The following is a 23,379-nucleotide window of genomic DNA, read 5'->3' as shown; positions in this document are numbered from 1 at the left end:
ATAAAAATGTGATGGGCTACATGAGAAGGGGGACAGGGGATACAAGGCATGATCAGGGTTAAGGTATAGTTGGTTAGAAGGGCGGTCACTTACCGGATTGGAGAGTTTACAGAGAGTAGGTGGAGCTGCTGGGAGGTAGAGAAGAAGGAGACCCAAAGAGCAGCAAATCCTTTAGTAGCAGCGGACATGAAGGAATCTTCCCGCCCTGCTGTTGTTTGTTTTTGTTTGGACTCTAGGGCCTTTGGCGGTTGGGGTCTTTGGAAGCATTAACATTTTCGGAACAGTTTATAGCAGTGACCCATCTAAAGTATGGTGTCCTCTGTTGGATCCCAGTTAATGGGGTATTATCTGGAAAGTGGTAACAAGTATGTATCTGCAGAGAAGTGGGTTTGACCCCGAGCTGGTGTTTTGCGGCTAGGGATTGTGAAGTAGTAACACAGATACACAACCTGATGCTGGTTCTCAAGTGCCTCCCAAGACCGGCAACCTGTATGTTATGGCTACTGGTTGATGAGTATGGTTTCTGTTTTAAGAAATGTTATTTTGGTTATTTGTTAATAAATGGCCAAGCTGGACAATTTTCTCCAGATTGGGTCCTTATCATTTTTAATTAGTATGAGTTGAGAAGGGTATCTATGGTAAAATTTAGAATGACTTGAAGACATATGGGTTTCCCTAGTCATGTGTCCAATTCTGGAGACTTCACTTACAAAAAGATATTGATAAACTAGACTGAGTCCAGAGACGGGTAACAAAAATGGTGAAAGGTCTTGGAGATAAAACATATCAAGAGTGACTTCAGGAACTTAACATGTACAGTCTGGAGGAAAGAAGGGAACGGGGAGACATGATTGAAATCTTTAAATACATCAAGGGAGTGAATAAGGTTCAGGAGGGCAGTATTATCAACATGAAACCAAAATCAAGAACACGGGGACAGGACCTTAAATTAACTGGAGGAAAGTTCAAAACTAATCTCAGAAAGTATTATTTTGCTGAAAGAGTAGTTGATGCTTGGAATAAACTTCCAGCAGAGGTAGTGAGTCAGTCAATGGTAAATAGCTTCAAACATGCTTGGGACAAGCATAGATCTATATTCAGACAAAAAAGTAAAAAAAATAAAAACCCCACACATACCCATACAAAAAAAACAGGGCAGACTCGATGGACCACTCAGTCTTTTTTCTGCTGTCACTTTTCTATGTTTCTATGTAATAAGTGCCTATACTGTTTAAAATCCAGTATACACTGTCCTCACCCTGCTCTGCACATGCTTGGTTGCTCTTGATTTTTTGGCACTGTGCCGAATTTGTAGAGGCTGATCTGCTGACAGCCTAAAGATTTACCACTGCTCAGGGGCTCTGAGCTTCAGCAAAATGGCAGCCTTCAGCAAGCAGAAACAGGAGGAATGTTGGAGGCAGATTACAGCACACACTAAGTTTGGTAGCATAAGTAACTAGAAAAGCTACAATTTCTGAGGAAATTGTGTGAAGTGTTCTTGCCTCCACCAGCAGTCGACAACTGGAGTGGGCGGGGTAACTGGGTGGAGTGGGCGGAGTAACTGTTGTGTGGTTGGAGTGGCTGGAGTAACTGTGAAAAGGTTGGACTGGGCAGAGTAACTTTATGGAGTGGGCAGCGTAACTGTGTGGAGTGTTTGGAGTGAGTAAAGATAGTAAACATTACACTAACCAATTGATTGATCAAATTAAAAAAGTGCACATGGCAAGCTTGATAGCACATTTAATTGCAATGTTGTTGCCCAAAGTGCTTCACATTTACATTAAAACATACACAGGGGCGGACTGACCATTTGGAAACTAGGGCACTGCCCGAGGGCCCGGGGTCAGTAGGCAGCCCCATGAGATGCCCCTGGTATCTTTTTCTTAGGCTTTTTTGAGTTTGGGCAAGGACACAAGGGCCCCATGATCCTCTATTTCCCAGGGGCCCCATGAGTTGTCAGTCCGCCCCTGAACATACATTTATAAAAACATTAGCAGCATTATCACCTCAAATACTCTCTACTGTAGAAAACTTATTTCCAAACCTTTAACCAGAAGCCGGCCAAACTGTCACGAATTCAAAATTAGATTTCAAATAGGGCAGAGAAGAGCAGTTAAAAACAAACTGCTCCAACTTGCTCACTTCACTGGCGGTTGCCATCTTCAAACGGTTGTAGTTTAAAAATTATAAATCCTACACCAAAGACCTATTATATTGTGAGAATCACAAGACCCAGACCTACATTTTGATGCATAGTTTGTCTCTGAAATATTAAAAATGAAGGCACAGTCGCAGTTTAGAAATTGCCCTTCAAATTTGAGGTGGCTAGAGTGGAGTTTCAATGAATGTCAATGGGCGGCGTGAGTTGCAAACAAATGCTCATATTGTGAAAACTATCAGGACTATGGCTTAGCCGTGGACATTGTTAGTGGCAGCAGGGATAGCTGAACGTTTTGATATAAGATTTGTGTAGGTGGGCTTGATAATGAGGGAATGATGGCAGTTTAGAAATCATGTCCTGATTTTTCAGCTCACACTCTAGCTTTTATCAGCTCCCACTCTAGTTTTGAACATTCGGCCATTCATTCCTATGGGACCAATTTCACCACAAAAACGCCGATATTTCGTGAACCATTTGGCGAAACGTTCCACAAAGTAATAGCACACCAATCGGGAACAATCCGCACGTTTCCGTATATTACTGTCTATGTAGTGTAAAAAATGTGGGAGGAGTTAGGGTGGTAAATTTGGCTATAATAATAAGAACAGGGGAGGACTAACCATTTGAGCACCCGGGCACTGCCCGAGGGCCCGGGGTCAGTAGGGGGCCCCATGAGATGCCCCTGGTACCTTTCATTGGCTGTTTCATAGGCTTTTTTGGGTGTGGGGGAGGACACAGGGGCCCCATGATCCCCTATTGCCCGGGGGCCCCATGAGTTGTCAGTCCGCCCCTGAATAAGAATATATATGTGAGATAACAGTAAGTGGTCTTGCCATGCAAAAACACTTAATAATGTGGAGTGTATGTTTCTTGCTGAAGAAAATGATTTTTTATCAAGTTGTTATGGGTAAAGTTCAGCTTTGAGGCGCACTGGCTTGATTACTGTGTATGTAAAATGTTATATGTTCTTTGACTGGAGTGGGATTGCTGTTGTTTTTGTCATAGGTCTTCTGTGGATAATCCTTAGAAAAACCTCAACGTAGGATAAGGAATAGAAATTGCACTCACACCAGATGCAGTCGGATTGTGTTTGGCCGATATTCCAGCGCAGTCTTGCCGCATAACAAGGCAAAATGCTTTGTCTTCTTATCTTCCAGGTTCCCACCACTGCATTGCTGTGAAGTGCAGGCGGTGTGTGCTGAAAAAAGTACTGTGTGCAATATTTTTTCCCAACGCAGGCAAGCATGTCCAGCAGTTGAACTTTATGAGATATCTGCATACCATCTCAATAAATTTGAGAGTCATTAAAAGGATATGAAAGGCAATTTTTTTTCCCGGTAATTAAAATAAAAAAAGGTTAATATTATTTTATATTCACCTGCTCTGTGCAACGATATTTCACAGAGTGGTCCCTTACCGCCTGTTCTGGCAGTCCCAACTCAGAGACTGAAAGTAATGGAAAATCCAAAATTTTTAAAGTGGTCACCAAAACAAAAAGTGAGAGAGATAAACTTATTCACCTTTGAAAACAAATCTTCCTGTCTATGGAACAGGAAGTGAAAGGAAATTTCCCCAATAAAATAGAGGTGCAACGATATTTCACGATATTTCACAGAGTGGTCCTTTTCCTCTTGTTTTGGTATTCCCAACATCGAAGGCCTTCTCTGAGACTGAAAGTAATGGAAAAATCTAATTTTTAAAGTGGTCACCAAAACAAAAAGTGAGAGAGATAATCTCCTTCGCCTTTGAAAACAAATCTTCCTGTCTATGGAACAGGAAGTGAAAGGAAATTTCCCCAATAAAATAGAGGTGCAACGATATTTCACAATATTTCACAGAGCGGTCCTTTACCGCCTCTTCTGGCAGTCCCAACTTTCTCAGAGACAGAAAGTAATGGAAAATCCAAAATTTTAGAGCAGTCACCAAAACAAAAGGTGAGAGAGATAAACTCCTTCGCCTTTGAAAACAAATCTTCCTGTCTATGGGTCAGGAAGTGAAAGGAAATTTCCCCAATAAAATATAGGTGCAACGATATTTCACAGAGAGGTCCCTTACCGCTTGTTTTGGCAGTCCCAACATCGAAGGCTTTCTCTGAGACTGAAAGTAATGGAAAAATCTAAATTTTAGAGTGGTCACTAAAACAAAAAGTGAGAGAGATAATCTCCTTCGTCTTTGAAAAAAAATCTTCCTGTCTGTGGGTCAGGAAGTGAAAGGAAACTTCCCCAATAAAATATAGGTGCAACGATATTTCACAGAGTGGTCCCTTACTGCCTGTTCTGGCAGTCCCAACATCAAAGGCCTTCTCAGAGACTGAAAGTAATGGAAAATCCAAAATTTTAAAGTGGTCACCAATACAAAAAGTGAGAGAGATAATCTCCTTCGTCTTTGAAAAAAAAATCGTCCTGTCTATGGAACAGGAAGTGAAAGGAAATTTCCCAAATAAATATAGGTAGCAGAAAATAGGCTGATGGTGGTTGAGCAATCCCTACTATATCCAAACTTATAAAGAAACATTTTGGCATTACGTACATATTATTCCCTCATCAAAATGCAAAATGGCTCCTCTGACTTTTGTTCACTGCTGTATGAGTATATTACAATAGTAATCAATTTTCTTTTTTCTCTTCTAGGTTATAACCCTGGAAGGGTGGGTGGACATCATGTACTATGTCATGGATGCACATTCTTTTTACAATTTTATATATTTTATACTACTTATAATTGTAAGTATCTAAACCTCAGCTCTGAAGTTGTACAGATTTCAGTCTAATAAGTTTCGTCCATGGTTTGTTCATAACCATTCATGGTTTGTTCCCTCAGGTGGGGTCTTTCTTCATGATAAACTTGTGCCTGGTTGTCATAGCAACACAGTTTTCTGAAACAAAGCAGCGCGAAAATCAGCTCATGCAGGAGCAGCGGGCCCGATACCTCTCCAATGACAGCACAATCGCCAGCTTCTCTGAGCCGGGTAGCTGCTACGAGGAGCTGCTCAAATACATCTGCCATATCTTCAGGAAGGTGAAACGAAGGACGCTGCGCCTCTATAATAACTGGCAGAACAAGCGGCGGAAAAAGGTCAACCCTAATAGTGTCATGAACGGACAAGGTCGGGGCCGCAAGTGCAAGCGGCGAATCACCTCCATCCATCATTTGATCCATCACCACCATCATCACCACCACCACCATTATCACATAAGCAATGGGAGCCCCAGGGGCCCCAGGTCCAGTCCGGAGATCTGTGATGTAGAAATGAAGATCATGAAGCCACGAAGTCAACTTAGGCTCCTTCCACCATCCCCGAGTCTCCAGAACACACCAGCCAACAGTGAGTCCGTCCATAGCATCTACCACGCTGATTGCCACTATGAGGGGCCCCAACTGAAATCATGTAAGTCTTCCAATGCCTCCTCCAACACCAAATTGGATGTGGGGCTTAACCACACCAACATGAACTATCCTACCATCCTGCCATCCCCGGCCAGCAAAACCAGCCCCACCACATTGCCGAAAGGAAAGAGAAGTATCAGTACTCCTGGAAGTTTGGTCAACAGCCCAGTTAGCTTGAATGCCGACTCCTATGGAAAGATGCATCACCTAGTTGGAGAGCATGGTAAGAGGGATGACTTCAAAAAAAGTTAACTTTTTCATTCTGTTAAAATACATCTAAACTTAATACTATTTTTTTTCAGCTTTGGTTAGTGTTGTGAAGGGTTAAAACTGGTGTCTGCACCTTTTGGTGTGAGATTTCTTCTCACTTCCTGTCCCAGAGACACAACACGAAGTGAGAGAAAATCTTCTTCAAAGTGAGGGAAATTCCCTCTTAGATAGTTCTCCCTGGAAGTCCTCATTAGTAGATTTCCCTGCTACTGCTATTCCAGAGACAGTTGTGATATTTTGGTTTTGCCATCACTTTTTCTATTTGTGGCAGTGATCCCCAGGACATATAGAGAGTGGGGACGCATAGGGTGGAACTTCACCCTAAAAGGGAAGTTGATGCTCACTCTCTCCCCTCCTCTAACACTTTTGGGATTTTTTTTGGGGTGGGGAGTACCTTTTTCTAGTAGGTACCTGTTACCACTTCCACTGGAATAGGCGATCCCATTGGAAATTCTCCTTCCCCTGCCCACAGCCTCCTGGGACACGTCTCAGGAGGCTGCGGAACCATTCACAAGGAACTGTGCAGCTCACACGTGCGGTGGTGGGGAGCCGACTGTGACACCGTAAGGAGTCACAGCCACCTTCCCACGGCTAACATGGTGGTGCCGGGGACCCGAAGACCGGTGAGCAACCAGCCCAGGTGACGATGGCAGGCAAAATAATGACTGGAGAACCTCTTCAGTCAAGGTTCTGAGCAATTCCAAACTCTAACCAAAACTAAAACAGTATGTAATGTAAACAGAATGGATTTTCTTTTAGCTTCATTTTGGGTAAAATGTTTACTGTATATTTTCATGGTAAATCTAATATTATATATGACTTTTATATGTGTACCAATTGCAGCCATCAGGTGTTGTTCTAGGTCAGGGTGGGCAATTCATTTTCCCAAGTAGCCGCATGGAAAACTGGGACTTTTGTGGAGGGCTGAAGTTAATTCTGCTCAATTTTCATTTTGGACCTTGGAAGGTTAGTATGAAAACCAATAGAAACCTATAGAAAACAAAATACCTAGAAATATTAGGTACAACTGCTTGTGAAATAGGTCTCTTTCAGATGGAGGGTTGGGGGTCGGGGGAAGCTGAGCAGCGGTTTTACTGCCCAAGACCACCAACCCAAACGGTAAAATACCTACCAGACAGGTTTGTTCACTTGCTGTGGCTGTGATGCTTTGCTTTGCGACTGCAGCATTTTTAATTTAGGCTGCAGAGTTTGACAACTGGCACTGCTTGACAAACTCCCCCATTGAGTTCAATGGGGCTGCACCATAACATGCATGTAGTTGAAGCGCAGTAGTGTGTCATTATAGAATTAAATCCTCGAGCTCTCTGCTTACAGTTCTTACAGCTCTTCACATGGACATCTGTCAGCATGCCTCTTTCATTGAGGAAGCAGACCAGCTCAGAAAGGGATGTTGATTGTGGAGGCATCAAGGGCCGGATAGGGACAGCCAAAGGGCCGGATGTGGCCCTGGGGCCGCCATTTGCCTTTACCAAACTCTTTAGACTGGTGAAGCGACTCCAGCAGGTCCTCTGCTTTCTCACCCCTTATATCCAGGCTGGGTGGTCCTTACATCAGTGTTGCTCTCTATATAAGTACATTGTAAATGAAGGACCTCATTCAACCTGGGAAAATGAGAATATCTAGTGGCTAAAAAGAGGAACTGCAAGGGACAACTTTGAATTGAAGGTGAGTAATACAGCCTAACATTGACCTTTTTTTTTAACATCTAGGTGACACTTGTAACAACAACAAAAATAGGACTTTAACATGTGAACATTATAAGGCACATAAAAATTCACATAATGCACATATCAAAATGTCCTTCAAACACGCCACAACCTGAATGGGCTTTAGACTTAGTCCGGCAAGTTTTACAACAGTGTCAGTTAAAGTAGCAGAATATTCAGCATTGAGCTAAATTCTCTGTCTTGACTTGGCTGGGCCTAATGTGCCTTATACAATAATGGCTAAAAGTAATAATCAGAGCCGAGAGTTACTCATTACCCTGCTCTGCAGCCGAGTGGAATCAAATCATGAGCAATGGGTTCATAGCATGGGAACATAAACACTTAAGTATAATTGCATACATTTGTGCTACATAAATAGCCGCTTGCTGATTTGAAGAAAAACGGCTCCATTAAACAGAGGCTGAGCTCTGATATTCCCCTTCCACTGGCGGGAGTGACAGCACGTCCCTCTCTTCATGCTGAGGTTGGCTATAAGAACGGTGTGTCCCTAACTGCTTGTCACCCCCACCAAGATGTCACGATGTGTTATTTACAAAGCTCTTGGATTTTAATAAACATTCGTTGGAGCGCTTCATGGCCCCTCTTCCTGAACAGCATGATGTCCAGTATGAGGGTTGTCAGCCTTAAAGGGAAAGCATAGCATTGTTGTGTATTTTTTCTTTATCTGTTAATCACCTTTTTATACTTGAATTTTTTGTATTTTTTTTTTTAATTGCATATTTACCTTTCTAGCCAGTCTTGGCTTCTTTTCATGTGCATACTAGGCCAACCTTAAAGAGGAACTGAAATAGGCAGAGGGTAAATGACTAGAGACCAGCATTCTTTGTGGTCTCCCTGCAACTGGTCCTTTCCCCGTTATTAACTTACCATATCTTGTTCTGCATTTTGTCTCTGTGTGGAGGCAGTCAACTTGGTAGAGGTGGGATTTTGCTTCAAAATGTCAGTGCTGACCCCCAGATCACTGGTGATATGATATCAAGTGAGGTAATAATGAAGAAGCAGCAGGAGAAGTGGAGAAAGAACAAATCTACAGAATGATAAAAGCAGAAGCAGGGAGATCCTTGCACTGCAGGTCCTCAGGTACAGCTTCCTCTTCAGCAAGGAGAACAGTGAGCAGCACAGTAGTGACTTCACCACATCCCATTCCAAATTCTCTAAGAATGGTGGTGAAAGGCAACAGCGCCTTAGGCTGGCCAAAGATGGTGCAAATTTCTTTCCTGCAACCATGGGTCAGTGTTGATGGGGGAATCCCTTCTGCCAAGCTATTGTATTCTAGGGGAAAACAGTGATTATTGCTAGCAGCTATAACAGCCATTAGCGATAATCACATGTAAAATTCGTCTGGTTGCACCCAAGTTGATCAGTCGATCACTTGGGTACTTTCAGTCTACCCATACATGGTTCCTGCTGAACCGGCCGTAAATCGAACCATCTATGGCCAGCTTTAGATCTCATACAGCTATGAGACTGAAGATGCAGGAGTGCCTAGGCAGACTCACATACCAGGAAGTACATTGCTACTTTTGAGGAGAAATTCCAGGCAAAGGGAAGATTTTCAGTTTACTGCTTAGGCACAGGTCACATTTCTACACATTCCTTACAACATAGCAGCTCTTTACTTTTTGAGTTCAGTTCAACTTTAGCTGCTTTTTTTTAAAAAAAATGCCTGGTGTTAACAGAGCTCAATAGTTTAAGCTCAAATTTATACACATAAATGAATTAGCTAAATCAGTGACTCCTGCTCCTCCATTCCCTCACTGCCTGTTCTGTTGTATGAGGAATAAATTAGAGAGGGGCAGTCTGAAAGCAAGCAGCTTCTGCTTTGCGCTCTTTAAAAATAAAACATAATACTCACCGACATCCCCGTATCTTACATATGAAGAAAGCATTAGAACAGAACTCCAGATGACAATGAACTTTTTTTTGCAAAAAGCAGAGGATAAATGATTCTTTATTAAAAAACAAAACAAAATGTGAGTGTCTATATTGCTCAGTATATGTGCTGAACATACTCCTGAAATTATTTTCATAGGTGGAATAACAGTTTAAAGCTCAACTGTAGGCTCAGTTACCAACTCCCCCCTTCCCATATGCCACTTTCCTCCCGCTCATTGGATTGCCCTTACACACCAAGTTTGATTGAACCTGGAATAGAACACATGCTGGACTGGTGAGCGGGTGAGTCTTTGGGGGGGCGGTGCCAGAGTGGAGGTAAGTATAGCAGCGGGAATTTTTATTTTTAAGGTCTGCTTGACCATCCATTTGTTTGTTTTTGGGGATTTAACATGTCAACTGTAAAGAGAACCTGTTATGATTGAACTCCCTAGGCTTGTCCTAAACAGATATATCATTGCACCATGATGTGTCCAGAGTGGACAGCTATCTATCTATTGTAAAGTTATGATTCTATATAATCTAATCATTAGCTTTTCCTGGGTGACAGCTGTTCAGCCTTATGTCTCTATATATACGCCATGCTCTAGTGGTTCCTAACTTTGAGTCCGTGGACCTCGGGCAGTGAGCAAACCAAAAGCTGTCAGTCCACATTGATCACAGCAGGGACAGATCAAGTCAAAATGATGTACAAAGACAAATTAACATTTCTGCTTTGTATCTGCAAGTGCTAGCAGCAGGTAAATTATGATGATCAAAGCTGACAGACAATATACTGTATATATCTATATCTATCTATATATATATGTATATATATATATATGTATGTGAATATATATATATATGTGTATATATATATATGTGTGTGTGTATATGTGTGTGAACTAGATCCTGAACCTCCTTGCTCTCTACATTGTAGTTAAAGTGTATTTTAACCCAAGAACAAAAATGTAATAAATTACAGCTACTGGTCCCTAGATGCGGAGGCATCCTTTTATTTCCTTTTTTTTATTTTCCTTTTATTAGGCTTTTTTTCTCTATTTCCACTTGAAGACCCTTCCAGTGACATACTTCCTGTCCCTGTAACAGTGCTCACCTATTATACTATATCTATGGAAGAACATTGCTGTCGCACTAGAATGGGATGTGTGGTAGAGCTACAGAACACCTCCCTTTCTCCTTATCTCCATGTGGAGGGGGCTGTTCTGTAGTCTATTGAGATAATGCACGCAGAGCTCATAACAATGTTTGAGTTTTCAGAGCAGTATTGTCCACCAAGTTAAGAACTCACAGAATTTCTGACACTTAGTGCTCTGGATTGAGACAAGTACACACTATAGAGCAGGGGTATTGAATTAAAATTCAAGGAGGTCTGGGCACTAAAATTTTCTTCCAGCCGAGGTCCGAATCTCAAGTTTGGGCTATGACATGAGAGTGCCCCCTTGCATCAGGTGTCCCTATCAGAGTGCATAACAGAGTATATTACATAAGGTTCCCCCATCACAGTGACCCCTTACATAGGCTGTCCTCATCACATCAGGTGTGCCCATCAGAGTGCCCCTTTACATCAGATACCCCCATAAAATTTCCCCATCAGAGTGCCCCTTTCCACCATATTACATAAGGTTCCCCCATCACAGTGACCCCTTACATAGGATGTCCTCATCACATCAGGTGTGCCCATTAGAGTGCCCCTTTACCTTAGTTGTCCTCATCAGAGTGCCCCTTTACATCAGGTGTCCCCATCAGAGTGCCCCTTTAGATCAGTTGTCCCCATCAGAGTGCCCCTTTACATCAGATGTCCCCATCAAATTTCCCCATCAAAGTGCCCCTTTCCACCATATTACATAAAGTTCCCTCATCACAGTGACCCCTTATATAGGATGTCCCCAACACATCAGGTGTCCCCATCAGAGTGCCCCTTAACATAAAATGTGCCCATTAGAGTGCCCCTTAACATAATATGTGTCCATCAGAGTGCCCCTTAACATAAAATGTGCCCATCGGAGTGCCCCTTAACATCAAATTTGCCCATCAGCATGCCCCTGTGAGTTCAAACACACCCTACCTTAAGGGCAGGCTTTGAGTGGGAGCCAGCAAACGTAGTGAGCTGCAGGGGAGCGGTAGCTGTGCCAGGAATCTTGCTGAAGGGGGCAGGACGCGAACTTGGTGCCACATCAAACCCTGTGAAAAGGCAGCTGGAGCCGGGAGACGAGAAAGACAGTGAGCTGCAGGGGGCTCGGCACACACGTGACGTCATTGGTTGCTGGAACGCAGGCGGTCCTATCAACCAATGACTGCTAAGTAGCAGGCATCTGACAATCTAGACTGGCGGGCTGGCCATTTAATGACGGCTGCTATAGAGGGATACACTTTGGTCATATTTTATGTCTGAGGTTTACAACCACTTTAAAGGTTTTGAAGTTTACGTTTTGGTTGGACTTACAGGTACCTAAAAAGTCCTGGCTACTACGAAGGCTTTCATAATAAATACCTAGACATGTCACACATTTCTTAGCATACATGCACTTAACATAAAAAAAATCTGGGTGCACTTTAAGTAAGTTATTAAATATTTCATAATGAGACGGTGATCATTAATTTTTGATTCCATATTGGTCCATAGCTTCTTAGCTGTCCTTTTTAATTATGTTAATAAAAAGATTCTCTACTGACAGGTGTGCAGGGGAGAACATCTTTAATAAAACTGGAAATTGTTAAACACTTCAAATTAATGAAACATGAATAAAAATCCAGCAGTCATCCTATCATTACCAGCATAGATTAATAAAGCCCAGGGATATCTTTTTTTTAGGTCTCTTTCATGACATGTAACACGCACAATGCTGGCCACTGCCGTCATCAGCTGCCAGTCTGTGGCATTTAGAGAATGAAGATAAGGTAGGGATAGAATGGATTATGTGACCTGTCAACAGTTGTTTTCTTAGGAAACCAAACAGGTCAGTCCAATAAATTAAGATCAGACAAGACAAAAATGTTAAAGTGATTGTAAACCTCAGACATGAAATATGAGCAAGGTATATACCACTATAATGTGTATTTGTCTCAAACCAAAGCACTACATGCCATTTCTGTCCACTACCTTGTTCCTCTGCTATCTGCATGAGGCACTTCTGACAGGTTTTCCTGACACCAAGAGAAAAATGGTGACAGGGAGGGCACAGCCTTTGATTGACACCCTCAGCTCTGTTACTGTGCGCTGTGTGGAGGGGGGGGGGGGTGTCCCTTCCCTGCAAATTAGCTTTCAGAGCTCTTCATACTGATGTAACTTCAGCTCATCACCCCCTGCTTTTCAGAGCTGAGAGATCCTGTGCACTTTGAATACATGTAGGAGAAAGAAGGCTGTAGATAAACAGGTGCAACTTATGTAGAAGGATTTGTTTCATCGCTGTGTGTCATCTGGGGCCACTCACTTCACTGGGTATATGCAAGGGTTTCCAACCAATTTAATGCAAGTCACCCCCAGTATTCAAAGTACACTTGTCCCAATGTTGAGGAAAAATGGCCTATTCCCCATCTCCGCCTGCCCCAAAGAGGAGCTAAGGGAAACAGGAGGATACTTATGTTGGAATCTGGAACCCCGTTTTTAAACAGTGGGTGACCATATAGTTTCCTCTTCCCACGGAGGGAAAAAAAACCCACCAGAGTGAAAAAATCCTTTAATCAAATAAAACACCAACGCATACTTACCAAATATAACATTTTATTAACGTCCCCAGAAGTACTGTAAATGCACATCAATGATGGTTTCCAGTTAGGTAATCCATGTCAGTCACAGTGTCCAGCGAGGCAATCCACATCAATCACGGTGTCTAGCCATGAAATCCATGTCAGTCATGATGACCCAACCATGTGGAAACGTCACACTCCTGTTGCTGAATGGCAGATTCCTGGCTGTGGAAGTTTAACTCTACCTCTGGGAATCCCAGGTGACATCCATGACCATCCACTCGAAATCAGTCACCATCAACTAAACTGGTCTTTGGATTTGGATTCTGTGTTTTTGCCCTTCTTAGAAAGTATTCACCAGAAAAGTGTCCCTGTTGGAAGATTTCTGCATCTGTTCAGATGACAACTCACAATTTTGGATTTCTCTTTACTTTTGCACCCACTAAAAATGGCCATCAGGACAAATGAAGATGATGACTGTTCTCAGAAGGGACACAGACAGCAATAAATGACTGACAGATGTTCTAGCTCAGTGGTCTCCAGACTGTGGCCCGGGGGCCAGATGTGGCCCTTTGCTTGCCTTTATACGGCCCTCGGGGCACTTTTCCTCCCACTGATGCAAGACACTTTTTCTTTCCTTCCACCAACAATGGGGCATAATTACTGCTACTGACATCAACAATGAGGCACTGTTTCTCCCATTGACATCAATGATCGGGCACTATCCCTCCCACTGACACCAACAATAGGACACTATTCCTGCTATAGACACCAATGATGGGGCACTATTTCCTCCCAATGACACCAACAATAGGACCCTATTTCCTCCCAATGACACCAACAATAGGACCCTATTTCCTCCCAATGACACCAACAATAGGACCCTATTCCACAATCTGACACAATGATGGGGAACTATTCCTTCCCGCTGACACCAACAATTGGGCACTATTCCTCCCACTCATGCCAATGAAGGGGCGCTATTTCTTTGTTTACTCCCACTGATGCCGAGACAATTTCTACTTCCAATGGCCACAGTCTGGCCCCCCGAAAGTTTGATGGACAGTAAACTGACCCTATGTTTAGAAAGTATTCTAGCTCTTCCACAATTTATCCAATACAAAACAAAATGGCTTTGGATACCTGCATCTAAGTGCAGCACTATAGGAATCAATGAGCCCATACACACAGCTGCGTGTACCTCTAAAAATGTGCGCTGCGTTTAGCTGTGCAGAAAAAAGTAGGACACCTCTTCGTCCATGGCCGCCCAGATCGGCAGATGGTATGTGTTCATATGCATAAATGCAAATGTACGTAAATGTGTAGGCGTTAATTTAAATGAAAGCATAATTGTACGTCTAGATACTGTATTTATCTAAACGCTTCTAAATGCGAGCACTTTCGATGCGTATTTTACGCAGGATCTTCTGCTAGCTCTGCCAGCAAGAACCTACATTCTGTGCAGAAAAAACGCATATGCCAGTGTGAAGAGGGCTTATAGTAGTAGGATGGTCTGGCACCTCCCCTACATATTCTTTAACCTCTTGGCGCCGGCCGAACGCAAACGTGCGGCCTCCCGGCGTCTGGGCCTAGACGCCGATCGGCCGCACATTTGCGTTCTATTTAAAAAAAATATGTGCTGAGAGTGCGTGCCTTGTGCGCTCCCAGCACACATATCCGGTACTCACGGAAAGGTCCCGATCTCCTCTTTCGATTGGGACCTTTCCCAATCATGTGACTGCCGTGACGGCGTGTCACGGCGGTCACATGACCCTAAACGCCACCTCTCGGCTTCTGAAACCCTTAAAAGGCCGGGAGGTGCCGGCGCCAAAGGGTTAAATAACATTTCATGCTATTTCTTCAATGAAGAATGCCCACCCAATAAAGATCCAATGCTCATCCATCTTTAATATCTCTGCATACAGTGCAGAAACATTGTATAGGACAAACCAAAGAGAATCTACACTAGTAGTATGGAGTCACTATTAGCCATAAACAAGCAGCAGACTGTTAGGACCGAAAAATCAGGCAGCACTGAGATGAGCTGGGCATACAAAATGGCCGTCCTCGTGTTCACTCTAGTGTGGTTCTTGGTGTGCTAACATACACAGATGCATAATTGATTTGTCCGGGAGCTCGGAAATATCAAAACCAAATTTCAAAGTAGTTCTCAGCCAGATTCCGCATTCAAGTGTTTATCCCTGAAATATTTCCTCCTCAGGGATGATGGCACCTATAAACCAATGTTCAGGCGTCTTCACTGACGGAACATATGTTTAGATGAAAGCTGGAAAACTACTCGCATGCCTATAGCTAATTTTACAGAGGCAGCGGTTGTGTAAGCAAAGAATTTTGCTGCTTCTCAAACATTCAGAGCAGGCGTTTGCTTTCTCCTAGTCGGGGATTAGATTTGACTCGGGCTTTTAGGAGTAAATAAGCTAGAGAGCTGCCAGGTTGTTTGACATCAAGCATACAAATAAAGACATCGGTGTGTACTGAATACTGTGCATTACTCCAAGTTGTCATTTTGTGATTCTGAATTATACTCAGCCACCTAATACCAATTTTCGGCAACTAGGATTTTGTAGGGCAGCCTTTCTCACCCTTTTTACCCCAGAGGAACCCCTACAATAATTATCAGGTCTCAGGGAACTCCAGGTAATATAAATTCATTGAAGTTCATTGGACAAATGCCCCTTTACATTGATTTCCAGTAGAAAGGATGTCCTTCTTAAAGTGATGGTCAGAGCCACCCTTACAGAGAGCCATTGGTATCATGCTTATTGGGTAAGTGCAGCATGGTGTGGTGGGCAGTAAGCACAGAGTCCTGATTTGCCAAAGACAATTGTAGCACTACCCTCTTGAGGGCTTCTGGATTTGTTTTGGGTCCCCCCTAAGCTGTGTACAGCCAGGCAACACGCATTTATCACATTTTCACACTTGTAGTCAATAAACAGACCTCGATCTGGTTTTTAGTTGTTTTTATTAAGGGGTTAACAACTGGGATGGGTTATAGGGGTATATGGGGTGCCCAAGGTACTGAAAATCTGAGGACAAACCTCTTAGCAACCTGTACACTGTACAAAATGTAGATCCAACAGAAAATAGCGCTGACTGTTTAAGGAGCACTGATGTCCCTTGATCTACCGCCTCAGCCCCCGGATGAATCCTCCTCCTCCTCACCCAGCTGCACTGAGGGTATGCTTGGGAAAGGGGACCCAAGAGCTAACAATGAATTAGTCCCCGATGAGAATTAGTTTGGTCTTACACCTGATTGCCCTCTCCCCTTATCTGGCCCAGGGGGTGTAGGAGTACTCACACTGTCCTGTCCTGTTAGCTTGGTGGGTTGGTGGCTGCCTTCAAGCCTTATGCTGGGCTGACTCCTTCCCTGCTGCAAAGGTTGTCCTCCCAAGGAGACGGTGGGACAGTGGAGATCCTCCCTTGCAGCAAACAACCTGTAGGTAGGCTCCCCTCCCTGTGGCCCCCTCCCAGTCTCCACACTCCAGCCTTCCTCACAGTCCATCTTCCATCCGACATTCTCTCCTGCTGGTCAAGCTCTACCACATCTTCAGCCACGATGTCCAGCCTCATGCCAGGGGATTGGTCAAGGTCCCTCAAACATGCAGATCTGGGCCTCCTCCATGCCTTTTCCAGAAAGTTCTCTAAGTTTCTGGAAAGGTGGGAGGGCTCCAGAAGCCCTGAGCTGTGGAACCTCCCAGCCTGTCCTGATGTGAACTCACTACTTCACTCCCAGGCTGACTCATCCCAGGCTGCTACCCAGCCTCTATCTAAAAACATAAAGCCTATCTAGCTAAACCTAGAGGGTGTTATACAATGTATTGTAAAAGTAATCCAACAGTACAACCAGGCCTGGCAGGGAAGCTCTCCTGACCAGGAACATGTACAACAGTGCAGCGCAGAGACAGCAATATGTAGACTAAGTATCGCTGACAGCCTCTGTAGGTGGGGTGCAGTGTGGTGCGGCACAATAACACACACAGTCCAAGTGCAATGAAAGAACTTATATAAAGGAATGCAAAGACAGTTCCCAACAAACCTGGCAGAAGGACGACCCATCTGGGAACACTCCCAGATACAGGAGCATATAGAAAGCAGGTTTCAGCTGACAGTGCCTGACAGCGCCTCTTAGGAGGGGCAGACTGCAGCCTGGCTGTCTCATGCCCAAATGGAAAGATGTACAGAGAAGTTTTGAGCCTTACTCTTTCCCTCCTCATCAGGAACCTTTCCCTTCCACTAGTTCTCTCCCTACCAGATGGAGTACCTGTCCCTACTCTACTCACTCACAAAAATGCATGCCAAGCCTGGGAGCCAGGGCCTTAAATAGGCTCTGTACAAGATGTCTGCTAGAGTCACATGGGGTGGCAGCATCCAATCAGAACGCTTCCCCAGTGACCCAGGAAACCATAGAGGAATTATGTTCCTCTCCATCTGCAGTGCCGCTGGGGAATAGCGCCACCTGCAGTGGAGAAAGTAGACTGTACATGCCTACACATCTGCTACATGAAGTGAAGTGCAGACTGGCTGGTCCAATCCGAAGGGGAAGCTTCCTGAAAAGGTAGATGTAATCCCTGCTCTCTCCCTACTCCATTGGAACCATTCCCTATCGCTAGTGCTGTGCCTGACAGATGGGGAACCTGATCCTACATTAGTCACTCGCATCAAGCACATAAAACCCAGGGTCAGAGTCTTAAATAGACTCTGCTTGACCCAAGATGGCCTCCAGGGTCACATGGAAGACGACATCCAACTGCATCACTGTCCTGTGTGACCAAGGAAGTCATAGAGAAACCCATTTTCCCTCCACTTCCTCTCCCCTCTACGTTGCCATTGCAGTCCATTGCCACCTGCCATGGAGAATACAGATTGCACCTGCCTACATGCTCCTGGCTTTGCCAAGTAGTGTTAGATCCCGAACTATGCAGGTACCATCAGATGGGAGGACAAGCAGCCACAGCTCAAGGGACTATTGGCAACCTCTGGAGGAACCCTATGCTTCCATGGAACCCTGGTTGAGAATAGCTGCTGTACGGTTGCTGGGAAAATTAATGCTCTAGCAAAACATCTTTTAGCTAAGGTGTGCTTGTTCTGTGCTCATATGTGGATTGCTGCTAATTAAAATTCTTTTTTTTTTTTTTTAAACCTTTTGCAATTATAGAAGCTAGAAGAGGCAAAGTTAACATCTGGTCAGGTTAATCCGGCCTTAATTACCAACCACCAGGATTTTAGTACGCTACTGGTCCCCGGTACAGAGATCTGTGTGGAGAGGAGGATATTGTCTGACGGCAAATCTTGGAAAGATTGCAGAGACCTTTGGTTTCTGACATAAGTATTAACCACTATCTCACGGGATTTATACTTGCTTACATCTGTTCACATAATACACTATAAGGAGCTCTCCTATTTTTTCCTGTGTTTTTTTTGGAGTTTCTCAACTCATCACTGGCCTCCATTACATAACCTCCTAACTCGGCCATGGTAATAGGCAAACAAAATGTAGACACATGGGAATAGAATATTATAAGTCTTTAAGTGACACTAGACTCACATTTTTTATAAAATAAATACCATATGTCTAAATATTAGTAGAATGTACATTTTCTCCTCTTCCTTTGTTTCATTTCCCAAATGCAATGCCTTTCTCTGTTATTGTCAGCCGTCCTGTTCTTGAGTGGCTATATTCGTTCTACATGTCCCCCTTGTGTATGTGAACGTAACTACTGCTTACCCCTGAGATGGACTATACATCTTTGCGCACGCTCCTTAAGCTCTAAACGTACTGTAGTATATATGTAAGATCAAACCGTGCAAATCCCCAACCAACTGAAGTCACAAAGTATATAGGAGGATATCGTCTCTTAAAAGGCTAATTCAAATGGATACTGCGCTAGGTGAACCCTTAAAATTTTATGAGCACTATGGAAACCTTCACACCTCTGAAAGTGATCGAAAATTGAAAATAAGACACTGTAATAGTTAAACTAAATAAGTGCATACATATGCCCTTTGAAGACCCTCAGCCCTCAGTCAAAGCCTGAGCTAAGGGCAGATGGAGTCCAGGAAGTAAATGCTACATGAATCCTCTGCCCTTACTCAAGATGGCCACTGCCAGAAATGCCAGTGGGTGTTTTTCAATATGATTTCTCAGCAAAACAAAGCAAATATTAACAATGAATGAAACAGCATTTTTGGTTTGTGGTGTTCAGGTGAAGTGCAGTTCCACTTTAAGTATACATTTCAGTTGTGTGTTTAGGTAGGGTCAGAGTTAAGAGACCCTTTTATTTTGTCCTGCATGGGTATTGGAAATGGCCACTTTAGGCACTCCAAGTGCGTCATCCTTTTGCACTTTGGATCCTCAGAGGACCTCCTGTCACCATTCTCATCTGCTTTTGTTTCGCTCTTTCAGGGCTGTGCAGAAGTTCCAGCAAACTGTCTAATCTCAGCGTCCCCTGCTCCTTGCCAAGCCCTCAGCCCAGCCAGATCATCTGTGAGCTTCAGAACTGCACCTACTGTGCCAGCCTGCTGGAGAACTCAGAACTGGAGCTCAGTGACTCCGAGAGCTGCGAATCTGACACGAATGGCGTATACGAGTTTACGCAGGACCTCCGGCATGGAGACCAAAGAGACCAGATACAGAAGAGGAGAAAGTACAAGAAAAAAGAGAAAGAGGTCAACAAGATCTACAAGCTCTGGGAGGAGTTCACCAACCGGCTCAAGAGGATCGTGGAGAGCAAGTACTTCAACCGAGGCATCATGATCGCCATCTTGATCAACACTCTCAGCATGGGAATTGAGTATCATGAGCAGGTGGGTGACAATTGTGAGGCTGTATTCATTTGTTATAAGTAGGCTCCAGACAAACATGAACATATTGTAGTGATCTCATTCAGGGAACACAACCTAGCAGCTCCATAAGTCTCATTTCCATTCTGGCATTTTTCTTGTAAGCTAATTGCTCGGTTCACTAAATCACGTTAGTTACTGATGCCTTCATTTTCATCTTCTTGCAACTGGAGGTTGTAAAATAAAGGCTATGTGTTTTGCTCAGAACCATCATTATTCCGCATGTGGCAATAAACTGCAGTCCAGGGGTGTAACTACACTTCACAGAGCCCCATAGCAAAATTTTAATGGGCCCCCCTAGGCTAACTCACTCTGTAGCAGCTTGTAGTGTTAACTGTGAAAATACATGTCATTGATCTCAACATAAATATGCAGTTTAATTTTCCTTAACAGACTCCTAGTAGGGCCCTCTCCTACTCCAGGCCCCATAGCAGCATCCTGTTCTGCTCTGATTCGGCAGGGGATCTGTTCACAGATCATTTGCTGATTGGACCAGATGGTGTCCATGTGAAAGGAACCTAAGATGGTCTCCACCACATCTAGAAAATATACTTTTTGTTCATTTGTGAGGATAATGATTCCTAAATGGCACAATGTCAAACCCCAAATGTCAACTTATATATAAAGACAACATCTCTTATAGTACTGCACAGACCACTTGGTATAATGATAACCTGTAAAATGTATGAATAAATCTTTTGTATTCAAACGCAGGAGCCCACAGATACCACATTTCACCATATAAATATGTATTGAAAATTATTCCTAGATACAACCGATCAATATTGTCTGGGAATCGGTCTGCGGAATATTTATTATTGTAGGCCTTAAATACTTCAAAGTATATAGTAATTCAAATAAAGTATGTCTCTCCCATTGGCTAACCATCATCAGATAAATTAATTACTTAGTATATTGATTATCTATGGCATCCAGCAATTAGCATGATATGAGTACTGCAAACAGAACAACTTATTGCAGCTTGAAGATATAAGAATAAAACCTGAGTGAGCATTTTACCACTCTATGCAAAATGTTAAAACCCTTAACCTTTAATTTTTCAAAAACGTAATTTTCTGCATACTAAAGAAACTCCCAGTCTCAAATACATACAACACCCAGAATACAAATTAAAAACCTCTGATCCAGCTTGGTGCTCAAACACACCCCTGATATCCAGATTTTGGTCACCGATGTTTTTGCATTGGGTTCTTAAATGGTCCAATGGCACAATTCCAAGTTAGAGCAGAAGTTAAGGCCTTTGTCTACAGCAGATACCATAAAAGTATGGGAAAACATAATATGTATTGAAATGCTGGAGGGCTATGGATGCGGCTGGGTGTCACTGTGGGGGGATGAAAGTTCTAGAGGGGGTTAGGGGACTCTGCAGCAGGCTTGTTGGTGTTGTAGGGGATAGAGTTGGGGGCAACTGTGGGGAATTGAGGCTCTGGAGGAGGCTGGAAGTTTCTCCAGGAGGCTGGGGGTTTACCAAGGGCAATGTAGGAGACTGGAGTTCACTGCAGGGACTGGAGGTCCCTGTGGGACCTTTTTGGAAGCCGAGAGTACTACGAGGGGCTCTTCAGCAAGATAGGAGGCACTGCAGGAGGATTGGGGAGGTTTTGAGGCACTGCAGGGGGCTAAGGGTTCTCAGGAGGCCTGGGGGCACTGCAGCAGGTTAAGGGGAACTGCAATGCACTATGGGAACTGGGAGGCACTGTGAGAGGTTAGGTGATCAGCAGCTGGTTGAAGGCCTGAGAGGAGGGAGGTTAGTGGGAACCACTGATCTATAGTGCACCTAGGAGAGGGGCTCCACAGGTGCAAAAAAACCATATTGTCAGGATTATAAAGGCATTTTTGGGAATGAAAATGAGCCTGCAGTAAGGAAATACCCAAAGTGTGGTCCTTTATGTTTACACTGACTGGTTGACTTAAAATGAGAACTACTGGCCAAAATACACAAAATGCTATATAGAACTGTTCTTAAAGTGACAGTGCAATGGCTTTACTTGATATCTCATTTTCTCATCAGTTGAAGTTTAAAGTGCAGTTGAAAGTCACATCAGGACACATATTGCTGAATATATCCTAGTACTCAGAATAACACTAAAGCCAACATTTCTTAGAAATCTTCCTCAATTATATTGTGCTGACTTGCTGATGGCGAGTTGGTAGATAAGTGGTAGCAGCCCATCCAGGGGTCTGAGAAAAGCAGCTCCATCCAATTTCCTATAGCACTGCTAATTAGGCTCTTGGCTTCTTTGCTGGGCTCTCTTCATTAGAAATTGCTGATATCTCAAAAGTGAAGTGATTGTTCTTTACCTGAAGATCAGGGATATTAAGATTTTTCAAAGGAGATGCAAATAGATAACCTCAAACATTTACAGCACTGTACAACCTTATTAATTGTATAAAGCAACAAAATATCCCAGTTGGATGTCATCATGACCAAAGGGACAAATTAGGTAAAACCGATTTATTTTTGAGTGGCCAATTTTTCCTTTTTAGCAGTGAGGTCAATTATTGTCATTAAATTATGTACTTCTATTCTATCTCTTTCTGCACTCTGCAGTACCTCAGGTCTCTGCAGCAATCCGATATGGCCTTCCTACAATATGGCCTTCCTAATACATAAAGAGAACCCATCAAAGCCTAAAAAAGTGTTTCAGCTAAAAATACCACTGAAATGTTGGCACTATGTAGTTCTTGAAGGTACTTATGCAAAGTGCAAACTGGTTTCTACGTTCTTTTGTAGCCTCTACAAAACTGGCCAAGTCAGCAGGAAAGCTGGCTCAGCAGTAAATTCCGTTCAACATTTTCCGTTTTAGGAACATTCGTTCAATTTTCTAATCATTAGTGGAGACAAACTGAAGTCCGTTTCCAACAGCAGTGCTGAGAAAATTCACGGAAGGACCATGAAAAATTTTTCTCCAAGGAATGAATTTCTAACAGTGAATGTGGTTATCATTCAGGAAAGTCTGTTCATTCCAAAATCAAATGACAAAAGTAAACAAAATTCTGAAGTCAAGTCACTGAATAAAAGTAGACTTGTGTATGGCCAGCTTTAGTCTCTATCCCCTCTTGCCACTCTTGAACTGTCCAATGGCCATTAGTGTCTCCAGTATCAAGAGGGTGGGCCAGAACCTCAGTGGCCAGTAGTGTCTAATGTTAATTGGACCAGAAGTCAAATTTTTGTTTACAGCCTGGGTGTGGATCCAACTAGCTGTGTGAAGAAACTGATGTGAAAATTAGACGCAGGTCTGTGAACTGCAACAGATACTATGGCTTTGATTCATTAAACTGCAATAGCACCTAAGATCGAAGATGTGCTAAGAGAGGCCATTTTGGCATGCCTTAGGGCTCGTTCACACT

General features: G+C 43.3%; 1 protein-coding gene across 4 annotated transcripts in view; it reads left to right on the top strand.

Moving 5' to 3' along the window:
- CACNA1H (calcium voltage-gated channel subunit alpha1 H) overlaps positions 1–23,379 on the top strand; it is a 710,377-nt gene that overhangs the window by 484,403 nt on the left and 202,595 nt on the right. For all 4 annotated transcript variants that reach the window (XM_089656030.1, XM_089656029.1, XM_089656027.1 and 1 more), the window contains exons 8-10: positions 4,792–4,884; positions 4,982–5,771; positions 19,574–19,974. In XM_089656030.1, the coding sequence (XP_089512156.1) occupies positions 4,792–4,884; positions 4,982–5,771; positions 19,574–19,974 (1,284 nt within the window). The remainder of the gene's footprint in view (positions 1–4,791; positions 4,885–4,981; positions 5,772–19,573; positions 19,975–23,379) is intronic.

Source organism: Staurois parvus, unplaced genomic scaffold (genome assembly GCF_062004578.1).
Source record: "Staurois parvus isolate SC_StPar_1 unplaced genomic scaffold, SC_StPar_1.0 ptg000882l, whole genome shotgun sequence".
In the NCBI taxonomy this organism is placed as follows: Eukaryota; Metazoa; Chordata; class Amphibia; order Anura; family Ranidae; genus Staurois; species Staurois parvus.
This window is presented reverse-complemented; position numbering and strand designations above follow the sequence as displayed.